Source organism: Protopterus annectens, chromosome 9.part0, assembly GCF_019279795.1.
Source record: "Protopterus annectens isolate FY-2018-M chromosome 9.part0, PAN1.0, whole genome shotgun sequence".
NCBI classification, from domain to species: Eukaryota; Metazoa; Chordata; order Ceratodontiformes; family Protopteridae; genus Protopterus; species Protopterus annectens.
In genome coordinates this window covers 144,474,277-144,487,505 of record NC_056743.1, presented here as the reverse complement: position 1 = coordinate 144,487,505, position 13,229 = coordinate 144,474,277, and the positions used below count along the sequence as shown (strand labels likewise).

Genomic DNA, 13,229 nt, shown 5'->3' with positions numbered 1-13,229 from the left:
AAGGTACAAATATATCCGTTTGAAGGGAGAAGTACCGACTGAACTTGATATGTTATAAGAACAGAAACATATGCATTTATAAGAATTAGTAATGCATGGCACAGAACTCAGAGAAGGAAGAGATCGAGAGAAAGTGCAGTGTACATTTTCTCCCTTCAAGACAGGCCGCAATGACAGGATGCCAATTACCTTTTATGTCTCCCATGACTCTGTCTACAAAGTCTTGTAATAACTACTCAGATTTCCAGAACATGTGGGGGTAGGAGCTGTTACAGCACCTCCTCACTCACATAGGTGTCAGACTAACTTCACCGAGTAGAACTTAGTACAGAATAATACTCCGGTTATTGCTGTAGCCTGCTGTATGCACCGAGTTGTAATGACTCTTAGCATACTAGCACGTCATAATTTTAGCTTGCCAAAATTAGTTTTTCAGCCTGGCAACTCCATCAGATAACTAATATCACCCCACCTCCTTTACAACAGTGAAAAGTCCCTGACATCAGGCTTAAAACTCATTCTGTCAAAAATGAATAAGACCATTACGTTTTCACTTAAGATGTGTTCTAATGCTAATGGATTTTTGGTCATAGCAAAATTTTGTAGCTGTTCTGCTTGAGTGAAGTATTCTTATGACAGCTACATGAGAGACTCACCAAAGGAAAGATGGTATACAGCATCTACATAGACTTGGACAAAGCTTTTGACACACTATCTCACTCAGACTTTGTTGGAAAAGATTGCTAAATAAAGCATACATCAGTAATGTCACCCACTGTATTGCCAGCTGTCAAACACACAAGATGCAGCAAGTTAATTTAGGGGAAGCTACCTTCAAAAATTATCAGTCACTAGTGGATTCCCGTTGGGCCTGTTGCTGGAGCTGCACCTATTTGACATTTGTTTCATAGAAGTCCAAGCAAGCATCAAAGGTTTTCTGGTTGACCAAGTTTGAGACAACTGCAAGCTGAGAGCAGTCATTAAATTTGCAAAAGACTTCAGCATCTTCCAGGAAGTCAAATTACTGGTGCCAGAATTATGAAATAAATCTAAAAGTTGAAAAGTGCATTATTGTGTCCTTTGGAAAACTGACTGCTCTGGGAAACTACCATTATTAGTTAGAGATTTTGGACAATATGTAAATAGTGACCAAGCATTTGGCCAACATGTACAGTATCTACTGTAGTGAGGACGTCCTTCTATATTGCTTAACTTACAAGCAAAGGGATAGCATCTCAGTACAGAGATGTCATTGTCTGAGTTTACTCTTGCCTCATTAGGCTCATCTTTGAGTTAAATGTGCAAATGCACTGTTCTGCTAGGTGTGTTGCCAGAATATGAGTGGATGGTGCAATTTATATTAGTATTCTGAGATAAAGTATGTTGATTTATGTTCATCAACTGGAAATTTGCACTGCAATGTAGAAAATGGGAATCATACAAGTGACCGACTCTAGCACTGAACTAAAACAAAAGCATTTTTTTTTTTGCAAGAGGGTCAAGTCCTTGTCCCTCACCCCAATCCCATTTTTCATATGTATTAATTTCATGGCAATGCAACAGTGGGGAACAACAAGCATCATTTCACTACAGATGGCTTTGATTTGCATGTTTCTTATTTAATTGGCAGCATAAAAAGTCACCACTTAGCTGATAGCTTCCCAACATACCTCTCAACCTCTTAGAGCAAGAAATCTGGACAAAGCCATAAAGAATGGGAGGACAAAGGCCCCAAAATAGGGACACACTTTAAATATTGCTCTTAGAAACTTACAAAATTGATAGAATAACAAGTTTTGCATTAACATGGATTTTCTGAAGGGCATGAAGTCTGAACCTCAAATGTTTGTCATTATTTTTCTGACTTCAACCCTCAATGATTTGCCAATGGTTTTCCAGAAAACCAAAGTTTTATGAGAAATGGGCCAAAAATATGAAGCAAAAATCTGGACGTTCTGTGAAAATCTGTACAGTTGAGAGGTATGGTTCCCAAGTAGATTGTCACATCTCAGAATCTCTAAGTAGATTGCATTAAGCTGGGAGTTTTTCATGACTATTACTGTAGAAAAAAAAGTTATGTCTTACTATAACATTCCATCTATGTTGTTCATCTTCTTTCATTCATCACTGATGGGGTTCGGTTCCGAGCCCTCGGAACCGAGTTGGCCTATTACCAAGCTCGCACCAGCCAAAAAAACTATCGAGGTAAGTCTCTACCCAGAATGCCATTCTCCCCATTTCCTCAGATAGAGTTTGATAAGAAAGGGAAGTAAAGCCAAGGCGACTTCTGCGCAAGTACCCCTAGGGCACCACTTAGACCCAAAGCATCCCCAGGAGTCCTTTGGAGGGGGAAGGAGGGTGGGAAGTGATGAATGAAAGAAGATAACGCATCAGGAACATTATGGTAAGACTTAACTTCATCTGATGATGTTAATCTTCTTTCCATTCATCACTGATGGGACAGAATCCCAAGCTACCTTGATGTCAATGGGTGGTCCTTATGGAAGAACATTCCTGAGTACCATTGAGCTGAATGCAGCTCTCCCACTGGAGACCAGATCCAATTTGTAATGATTGGTAAAGGTATGAGGCTTAGCCCAAGTATCTGCTGCGCAGATGCCATCCATGGAAGCCCTGGAGTGGAATGCTATAGATGTTGCCATAGATCTAGTGGAGTGAGCTTTAACTTTTGGCATGGGTTCATTATGGAGGGAATAGATGAAACGTATGCAGTCACTTAGCCATCTTAATAACGTAATCATGGAAACAGCCTCTCCCCATTTTGGGCCCAGAAAAAGAAATGGAAAAGTTGTTCAGATTTATGGATAGGTTTGGTTCCGTCTAGGTAAAATCTCAATGGTCTGTGTATGTCTAAGGAGTGAAGGCAGTACTCTTCTCTATTGGCAAAATTCGGAAAAAAACACTGGTAGATCAATGGCCTGGTTAATGGAAAATTCAGATACAGCTTTGGGAAGAAAGGATGGGTTCATCCGAAGTGATACTCTGTCTTTATGAAAGACCAGATAGGGCCTCTTAATACACAATGCTTGCAGCTCCAAGACTCTTCTGGCAGAGGTAGTGGCTACCAGGAACAAAGATTTCTAAGACAAAAACTTTAGGTCACAGCAGCAGGCTCAAAAGGTTTTTGAGTCAAAGACTGAAGGACTAGAGTGAGGTTCCATGGTTCCACGGCTGTCTGACACGAGGCCTGAGATGAGAGGTCCCCTTGAGGAAAGCCTGGTAAAGAGATGAGGGGTTCCATCTATACCATTGTGGAAATTGGAAATTGCTGCTATAGAGGCGTAGGCTCCATTACCAAAAAAACTTAGCCAAGTATCGAAGCACTGTAGTAACTGGAGCCTTGTATGGGTCTAGCATGTTATCCTTGGACCAGATGGGAGGACCTTTTCCATTTACTCTGCTATAGTCTTCTGGTGGATGGTTTTTGAGAGGCCAGAAAGATGTCTTGAACAGGCGAGGAGAGACTAACTTGCCTGGTGACTAATGGAAGTGGTGAAACCAAGCTGTCTGCTTGAGACTGGACAAATTTGGGTGAGTCAACCCTTGGGGGTGAGTAATCAGATCTGGTAGAGGGTCCAGAATCCCTGGCGGGTATACTAGGTGAGGCTGATGGAAGGGGAAGCAAACTTGTCGGGGCCAGAATGGGGCTATGAGGATCACTTGCATCTCAACTGAAGAGCTTTCTTTAAAAATTGTGGGATCTGAGGGATGGGAGGATAAGCATAAAGAAGTCCTGTGGGCCAATCATGGGTCAGACCATCCCTCGGTGACTTCCCCTCTGGGGGAAGTAGGGCGAAATAACTGCTGCACTTGGTGTTTGATGGGGAAGCAAAGAGATTGCGGCAAGTCTGGCCCCAGTGGCTGAAGATTCCCGATGCCACCATGGGGTTGAGGGACCGCTCATGAGTCATGGGAATGCATCTGCTGAGTTTGACCACAATCACGTTGGAGCACTCCGGGATATGCGTTGCTATCAGAAAGTGGTTGGATGCTATCGCCCACTGCCAAATTCTCATGGCTTCTCGACATAGGGGGTAGAACTTGTTTCCTCCTTGCTTGTTGATGTAACAGACCACTGACATATTGTCTGATTGAATTGCAATTGTCCTGGAAGGGAGAGCTGAATGGAAGGCCTGCAACACTAACAGCATGGCTCTCAGTTCCAGAACAACAATAATGCAGGTGGGCCTCTGAGGTGGACCATTTGTCTTGGACAGTATTTCCCTGGAAATGGCCCCCCACCTGATCAGGGAAGCATCCATGTTCACAATGGCTGTGGGGGGTTGAAACGGCTGAGTCCAAAGATCTGTGTCTGGCCATATCCACCAAAGCAGGTCCAGTTTGCAGGAGTTTGTTATTCAAATCTGGTAATCGAGAGGGTGATATTTTGGGAACCATTGACAGAGAAGGAGCCATTGCAGAATCCGCGTATGTAGCTTTGCTAGAGGCACTATTCAGTAGCTATGCTATCACCCAAAATAGTCTTTATAACTCTACTTCTACCCCTGTTACTCATCCCATAGCTCCTAACCATCTACAAATGTCAGGGTAACCCATGTTTCCACTACCCTAAATTCCAAACATCCATCCCATCTACAACAGATAATAATGCACCCTTACTCACCTCCCTCATGCTTACCTCCTTAACCCAAAATACTACCATCTTACTAGACCTAGTTACATTAGTCCTAAAACTAGAACTATCACAAAACTTTTATTCAAATTCTTAAAACTCATACTCAGGATACACTACAACCTCTCAAAGAATGGCGACATCCACCCAAACCCAGGTCCCGCCCCACGTGTTGACCCTAATCCCCTACTATATCCCCTACCACCATAGCTCCAACAAATAGACCACCTAACGCACTGCTGGCCTGACATCTAAACATTAGGTGCATAAATAACAAAACTCAGCACCTGCATGCCCTCTTAGCTGATCATTCCCCAGATATATTATGCCTAATAGAAACATGGCTAAAGCCTGCCACCAAGGACCATGACATTCCGCCACCAGGGTACAATATGTTTCGACTAGACCGTACCACCAGAAAGGGTGGTGGGGTAGCCATACTTTACATGTCTACCTTATCTGTTAGCATAGGCACCCAATAACCACCCCAGTTCAGTAAAGCTGAAATTCTTATCTCAAAGCTACAAATTAATTAAAACAAAAATGTAAACATTGTCTGTGTCTACATTCCCCTAGAGAGGAACACAGTAACCTTAGAAGACTTCTTATATTGGTTATCCAATAACTACTCCCAAGAAACAACTGTTCTTGGGGATTTCAACATTGACTGGAACACTTGCTCTTGTGAAACCCCCACAACCCATATAAACCTCTATGGATTTACTCAAATCATAACCTCCCCCACCAGGTCAGGAAAACCCAATAATAAGGAAAGTACCCTAGACTGGATACTCGTCTTCAGTTCTATAATTCAGGCACTTTGCCTGATGACCTAAGTAACCACTGTCTCACCTATGTAATCAAGCTCAAAGTAGACTGCTCCTACCAACTCACCTATAGAATATTAAGAAACAACAAGAATTTTATTCTCACCAAGTTTCAAAATGAACTTAAGGCATGCAACTGGTCAGTACTAAAAAGTCTCCCCCTAGATGAAGCGGTAGCATACTTTAACACCAAATTCCTTGCTATTCTTAACTCCATTGCTCCCAGCCTCTCTATTAGAACCAAAGTTAATATTGCACCGTGGCTTCTAAAACCAAAACCAAAATTTCACTCAGAAACAAAGCATGGGCCACCTACCAAAAAACAAACCCCCCACTTGATCAACTAAGATTCAGACAGCTAAGGAATGACACCAAAAAATCCATAACCTTAGACAAAAAGTACTACTACTACCATCTACTCCAAAAACACCAAAACAACCCTCAAAAGTTCTAGGCAGGAATAAACAAACTACTCCACTCACGCCAAACTGCTACTCCAGCTCCCCCCCCCCCCCAGCTTCCCAACAAAAATCCCAAGTAGACATTGTTAATAACTTCAACAGCTTCTTTGCAGAGATTATCCATTCTCTAGTCAGCCAACTCTATTCCCAATGTCTCTAATTCTAATGCAGCCACACCCAGTACCCAAACATACTTTACCTTTCAACCTGTTCTTACTCATCTTATTCATGCCCTACTTAAAAAATTAAGACCCACCACCCTGGCTGCCAACCTCCTCCCAGCTGACTATCTGCAAAAGGCTGCTGACACCATAGCATACCCCATCTCAATCTTGATCAACAGAGCTATATCCGAAGCTAATGTACTCACTAAATGGAAAATCTCCCATGTCATACCTCTCCATAAAGGAGGCAGTCCCACTGAACTGTCAAACTTTAGACCCATAGCTATTCTGTCACCTCTAACTAAAATTATGGAGAAGTGTGTACACATACAGCTTATGCACTACCTCACACAGAACAAGCTGTTGTCCAACTTTCAGCATGGCTTTAAGCTACACCACAGTACTACTTATGCCCTCCTTTTTCTCTAGCATCATTAACCACAACCGCAATAATAAACTATCCTCAGTACTCTTTCTAGATCTATCCAAGGCTTTTGACATGGTTGACCACAAAATTCTTATAAATACCATGAAGGCCTTCTCCTTAAAAAAACATACACTCCAATGGTTTCAATCCTACCTGCAAGGCAGGTAACAGGCAGTCTTATGGGAGGGCAAGCTATCATCTCGCCTACCCATCACATGCACTCCCAATGGTTTCAATCTTACCTGCAGGGCAGGAAACAGGCAGTCCTATGGCAGGGCAGGCTATCATCTTGCCTACCCATCACATGCACTCCAATGGTTTCAATCCTACATGCAGGGCAGGAAATAGGCAGTCCTATGGCAGGACAAGCTATCATCTCCCGTACCCATCACATGCTACCTGCATTCGGTATGTGGATGACTCCACCTTGATTTGTTCTGACACCTCACCAGGTACTTAATTCACATTATCCCAAAATACCTTCAATACAGTGGAAAAATGTCTCTCCAGTCAACATCTAATCCAAAACCCCAACAAAACGAAGCTGCTCCTCTTCTCCCCCACACGCAGTACCCCCTGCCATCCTTCAACATAACCGCTAACAATGGCAGTATAATCTCCCCAGAAGCCCAAACTAAACTACTGGGTGTCGTAGTTGATAACCTGAAGTTTGATGCACATATCAATCAAACTATCAAAACCATTAATAAAAAACTTGGCTGTCTTTACAGAATCAAACCTTTCCTTACCCACTTGCTAGAACTGCAATTGCCCATTCCCATCTACAATCAACTCTTCTCTATGCCTCACCTCTATTCTCCATCTTAAAACAGATCTTAATAAACTATCATCCTGCTATAACCACATTGGCAGATGTCACTGGGCACAGCCTACCAGACACACCACTCTCACAACCTAAATCACCTAGGATGGCTTGAACTGCTTAGCCTACTGCAGTTCAACCAGCTAATAGTGGCACATAAAGTCCTTTACAAACCAGAAACTATACCGGCACTAAAAATATTATCAGCCCCTACACCAGCACCTGGCCACTGTGATTATCCACTAGACTCCTAGTTCAAACATACAAATCCAACTACTCAGCTGGGGACTCTGTTTGCCAACTCTGTTGGAAAAACCTGGAACAGACTCCCAGCTAACTTGACCCTAGAACCCTCAATAACTCAATTCAAAAACAAACAAGAAATACTTCAAAACTCATTGGTTATGTCCTTGCACTAACCCAGACTAGTGACCTTTTTATTACTTAGGTGCCTTACCTTCAACTACTACTATTTTTTTCTGCCACACCATTTCAGAAAGAGTCAATTATATAACTGCTGCTCAATGTGTCTTAAACATGAATGTAATGTTGTGTATATATAACTTTGAAAATAATGTTATGTTTTCTAAAATATTTTATAATAAGTTAGTAAAATGCTAAATGCTGGTATTGCTTATGACTGCTATCTGCTTGAAACTAGCATTTACTAAATGTTCAATGTGTGTTATTATCTTGGAGCTTTTCTCCCCGGGCCTCCGCTGAAAATGGACATATCCAGTTGGACTATCCCAGTCAACAAATGTAAACTAAAATAAATAAACTATTGGAATTGATGCAGTCATAGAACCTAGGGCCTGAAGAACTTCCCTTGCATAGACTGTTGTTTGAGATAGTATCACCTGGAGTTGAAGCCTCAATCGATGAGTCTGTGAATTGGGAGTGATACCAGATAAGACTGAGTATTGAACACTGCTCCAATGAGCTCTATTTGTTGTGTAGGGATAAGATTTTATTTCTCCCTCTGTATCATCATTCCCAACAATTTTGCCAGAGAGTATAGTGCAGTGCTGTTACCAGAAGTTGCTCAGTAGGGGTGGTAAGGAGCCAGTCGTCTAGATATGGAAACACCCAGAATCTTTTTAGTTTCAAGTGAGCTGTTACCACTGCCATGCATTTTGTGAACACTCTAGGGGCTGTAGAGAGACCAAATGCTAAATGCTGGTATTGCTTATGACTGCTATCTGCTTGAAACTAGCATTTACTAAATGTTCAATGTGTGTTATTATCTTGGAGCTTTTCTCCCCGGGCCTCCGCTGAAAATGGACATATCCAGTTGGACTATCCCAGTCAACAAATGTAAACTAAAATAAATAAACTATTGGAATTGATGCAGTCATAGAACCTAGGGCCTGAAGAACTTCCCTTGCATAGACTGTTGTTTGAGATAGTATCACCTGGAGTTGAAGCCTCAATCGATGAGTCTGTGAATTGGGAGTGATACCAGATAAGACTGAGTATTGAACACTGCTCCAATGAGCTCTATTTGTTGTGTAGGGATAAGATTTTATTTCTCCCTCTGTATCATCATTCCCAACAATTTTGCCAGAGAGTATAGTGCAGTGCTGTTACCAGAAGTTGCTCAGTAGGGGTGGTAAGGAGCCAGTCGTCTAGATATGGAAACACCCAGAATCTTTTTAGTTTCAAGTGAGCTGTTACCACTGCCATGCATTTTGTGAACACTCTAGGGGCTGTAGAGAGACCAAACGGCAGGGCACGGAATTGGTAATGATTGGGTACTAGCAGGAAGCGAAGCAGACTCCTGGAGCATTTGTCCATCTTGATGTAGTAATATGCATCCCAGAGATCTATAGAGCACATCCAGTCACCTTCTCTTAAAAAGGGAAAGATGGACTGAACTGTGACCATATGGAATTTGGTTTGGGTGACAGACTTTTTTAAACTGCTGATATCCAAAATGGGTCTCCAGTCCCCTGTCATTTTTGGCACCAAAAAGTATCTCGAGTAAAATCTGGATCTACGCTGGTCTGGTGGGACTGGTTGGATGACTCTTTTTTTGGGACAGCTTTATAATCCCAAAAGCTGCTTATTCCCTTAGAATGGGTGGTACATCAGGAAGTTTTCTCAAAAATTTTGGCTGACAAGAAAGGGGAATGGTGTAACCGCTGGTGATAATGTTCTGCACCCAACAATCAGTGGTGATAGATTGCCAGGCAGCTTGGTGCAGAGAGAAACAACCCCTGACTGCTTCCAGAGGTAAGCAATCGGGCCACCTCTCAGGAGCACTGATAAGGTTGTCCAGAGAATGAGTCCCTGGAACTTTGATTATGAGGACCCCCTCTGCCTCTATAGGGGCATCTTCCAGAGTTGTTACCTCCTCTGCCTCTAGGAGTATCATCACCACGTGTGGCACGGAAAAGGCCCTGAGATTTCTTATGCCACATTTTCCCACTCCTCTGATTCCTGGAGAAGGTACATTGAGGGTTGGAAAACCGTAGGCCTATGGCAGACTGGGTATTTCCATCTTGCTCGCACCTGGCTGGCGTGTCCTTCACCTTGATGCCAAAAAGGGATAAAGTTCCAATGGAAGCATTCAGAAAGGAAGACTTGAAGGGATCCGTGAGGTCACAAATGTGCATCCAGGCATGATGCCTCATAATGCCCGAACCCGCTGCTCTAGCCCCCTTCGGTTGCATGTAACAGCAACCTCATGGATGAGTTAGATATTGATTCCAGGGTCGCGAGCTGCGAGGTCACTTTGTCTCTGACCTCATCAGGCAACTGTCTTGCGAGCGTCCCAGAGAGTTTGTAGATCAAGTCCCTTTGGAGCCTCGTAAAATGTGCCAAATAATTCAGGGACCATATGGCAAAGGTCTCTGATGCAAAAACACGCTTTGCAAGTTTGTCTGCTCCCCGGGACTCCCTGTTGGGCAGGTGGACAGTGGGACTTTCCTCAGCCAAGTCCTTTTTCTTGGCCACCGCTACCACTGTAGCATCAACTGGTAACCCTTTGGACCAATGCGGGTTCTCCTTGTGAGGTGAATGAATTTTGTCTGGTCTCTTAGGGATCGCCTCAATGGAATCAGGGTTCTTCCACATGCACTACACGATGAGTTGGATGAGCTAGTCGGGGTCATGCAAGAGGTAGAAGGCCGGGTGCAAATAGCCTGCAGGAACACCGACTCCTCAGATGAAGGGTTGGAGGGCTTCCAGTCATCTCTCTGCTTTAACATCTCCAGGATGTCTGCGAAGGAGACATCATCAGGAGGTGACCGTGCGGACCCTTCACCATCATTGTAATCCGTGTCTTCCATCAAGAACTCTTCAGGTGAGTCCATGTGCTTCCTCTTGCATGTCTTCTTTCAAGGGGGCTCCTCATTGGGGGTCTCTGAGGAAAACTCAGAAGAGTGGGTACCCTGAACAGGGGTGTCCTGCGGCTTCCCTGCCAGGTGTCTTGAGGGGGTGGTCTGTGACAGCTGTAGCTCAGGGGGTGAAAACTGGGGTTCTGACATCAAAGGAGTGCTGCCAGAAGCAAGAACCCTCTCCAATGCGTGGAAGGCAGGCCTGCCTGAAGAGAGATGGGAGCCCAGTGAGGTTGGTACAATGCTCTGTACAAAAGTGGCACTTGGAGCCAAAATGGTTGATTCCAAATTGGAAACTAGTGGTGCAGTCAAAGGTGTAACCTGAGCCAAAGTTGGCTACAGGTGCCAAAGTCATAATAGGCATAGTAAGGTCTATGATCTGTGCTGTAGGCAGGACTAATGCCAAAACCGGTATCGAAAGATTTGAGATGGTCGGAGCCGAAGAAGACTGAGCCAAAGAGGTAGATTTATACTCTGACAGTAACTTAGGGACCTTTTATTTCCCAGGCTTGCTCTGATCACCCAATGGTGAAGAAGGAATAGAGTGAGATCTCTTTTTGTCCTTGAAAGCAGGGGTTGAGAACTTCATCGCAAAAATGGCCTCTGAGAAGGGAGACATGAGTAACCATTTCAGAATGAGTTTATTTTTGCGCTCATTAAGAATGTGTTGGCTGAAACTCTGACAAATGTCTCATGGAGGCGGAATCAAAAGGTGTGCCACTCCCAAACAGTATACACAGTCATCACGCGAATCACTGTTAGGTAACTTGCCCTTACAAGAAGTACAATGCTAAAAACCTGAAGTACTCTTTTTATTTGACATATTGGTAGAAAAACACCACAGGTGAACTGTATAATCCAACTACAATGAAATCAACTCCATTCAAAAAAATCACAAATATAACAATACACTGGTATATGGAGAAGAGAAGGGAAACACCTGAGTAAAGTTTAAAGCTAACAGGTTAAACAAGTGAAACAGTACCAACTATGGTATTGAAGAAATACCACAAGGGTAAGGGAAGAAAGGCAGTACCAACAATGGTACTTGATAGTTTACCAACCCTATCAACGGGTAGAGAGGGAAGAATAAAGTTAGAAGAAACAACACTAAAAATACTAATCACTGAATAAAATATGAAGATATCCAAACATTTTTACATAAAAATCAAAAAGATTTCACTTAGCTGAAAGCTTGGCTGAAATACGGCTTTACGGCTACATGCAAATGAGATCTGCTGTAACAGAGAAGGGCATTCTGGGTAGAGACTTAGCTCAAGAGTTTTTTTGGCTGGTGCGAGCTTGGTAATAGGCCAACTCGTTTCCGAGGGCTCAGAACCGAACCCCATCAGAGAAGATTAACAACATCAGATCTGTATATTCTAATGGTGTTTTCATTTTGCACTAGCGAGTGATACATTAATGAGACTCTGCGATCCTGTATAGAGCTGTGCTGCTGTCAAGATTTTCATTTCTGAATTCTGTTTGTATGCATTTTGCTGTAGATGTTTATATTATGGAACCATAGCCTGATAAATATTAACAGTATTCTGTTCCTCTTTCACACCTACATTTTTAGGACAGCTGTGCGAGGGTGCTTCTTTTTCGTGGCGCAAACAAAGAAATAAAGAATTTCAACAGTCAGACCCCTTTTCAGGTAACAGTAAACCATAACTATTTGATTACAGTGTTGTGCAGTGCAACAACTGTTATTAGCTCTTCATAAAATAATGGTTAACAGATATAAGAGCATTACATATAAGCTATACATAAACCTAAACCTAAATTCCTTTTCACAAAAACAATCTAATGTTATTATAATACAATGGAATTGTTTACAACTACATGCAGCAATGACATCAGCACTTGTTTCTCTGCACTGAATATTTTTGCAGTTAACATTTATATTATATGCGTAATATAAAAGTACCGAAGACAAGGCTTTCTAATTAAAACAGATTATTAAAGGTGGCTGATAATCTTGATTGCATTAATGATTCTATAGTTGCTTCATCTGGAATGAAGAATATCCAGAGCAGCATCCAAACTGTAAACTTTACTTTTACACAACTGTTTCAGTGTGTGTGTGTCTGTGCATGTATGCATGGATAAATAGATATGTAGATGCAGAAATTACTTTGACCCTTCGAAATATCAAAGATGCCTTTTCTTAATTTTGCTGGTCTCAGTGTGTGCAAGATCTCTGTATAGAGGAGAAGTGAGAATTTACTCTTTATCCACTGTTGTGTGATCTTGGAGTTGGTATACATAAGTTGCCTGGGGGGTGTATCTTCCGCTGCATAAAATAGATTTTTTTTTGTTTGATCTTTTAGATTGATAGTTTTAGGTTCAGAGGATTTTTGTTTTGCAAAATTTCCTTACATAATCATATTTATTTTATGTTCTTCTATTCAGGAAGAGTTGTTAGAATTACTGTGGACTAAAACAGGCACTACCTCTGTTCTCAGCTTGTGTACTACATTTTAAAATTTATGTTAGACTTTTCATATAAGTATTATGATTGTTACAATT

The 13,229-nt window shown here is 42.3% G+C and overlaps 1 protein-coding gene across 1 annotated transcript in view; it reads left to right on the top strand.

Annotated features, from left to right (window-relative positions):
• Positions 1-13,229, top strand: part of LOC122810502 (SH3 and multiple ankyrin repeat domains protein 1-like) — a 4,213,494-nt gene that overhangs the window by 2,233,681 nt on the left and 1,966,584 nt on the right. The window contains exon 10 of the mRNA XM_044082083.1: positions 12,277-12,354. Within this exon, the coding sequence (XP_043938018.1) occupies positions 12,277-12,354 (78 nt within the window). The remainder of the gene's footprint in view (positions 1-12,276; positions 12,355-13,229) is intronic.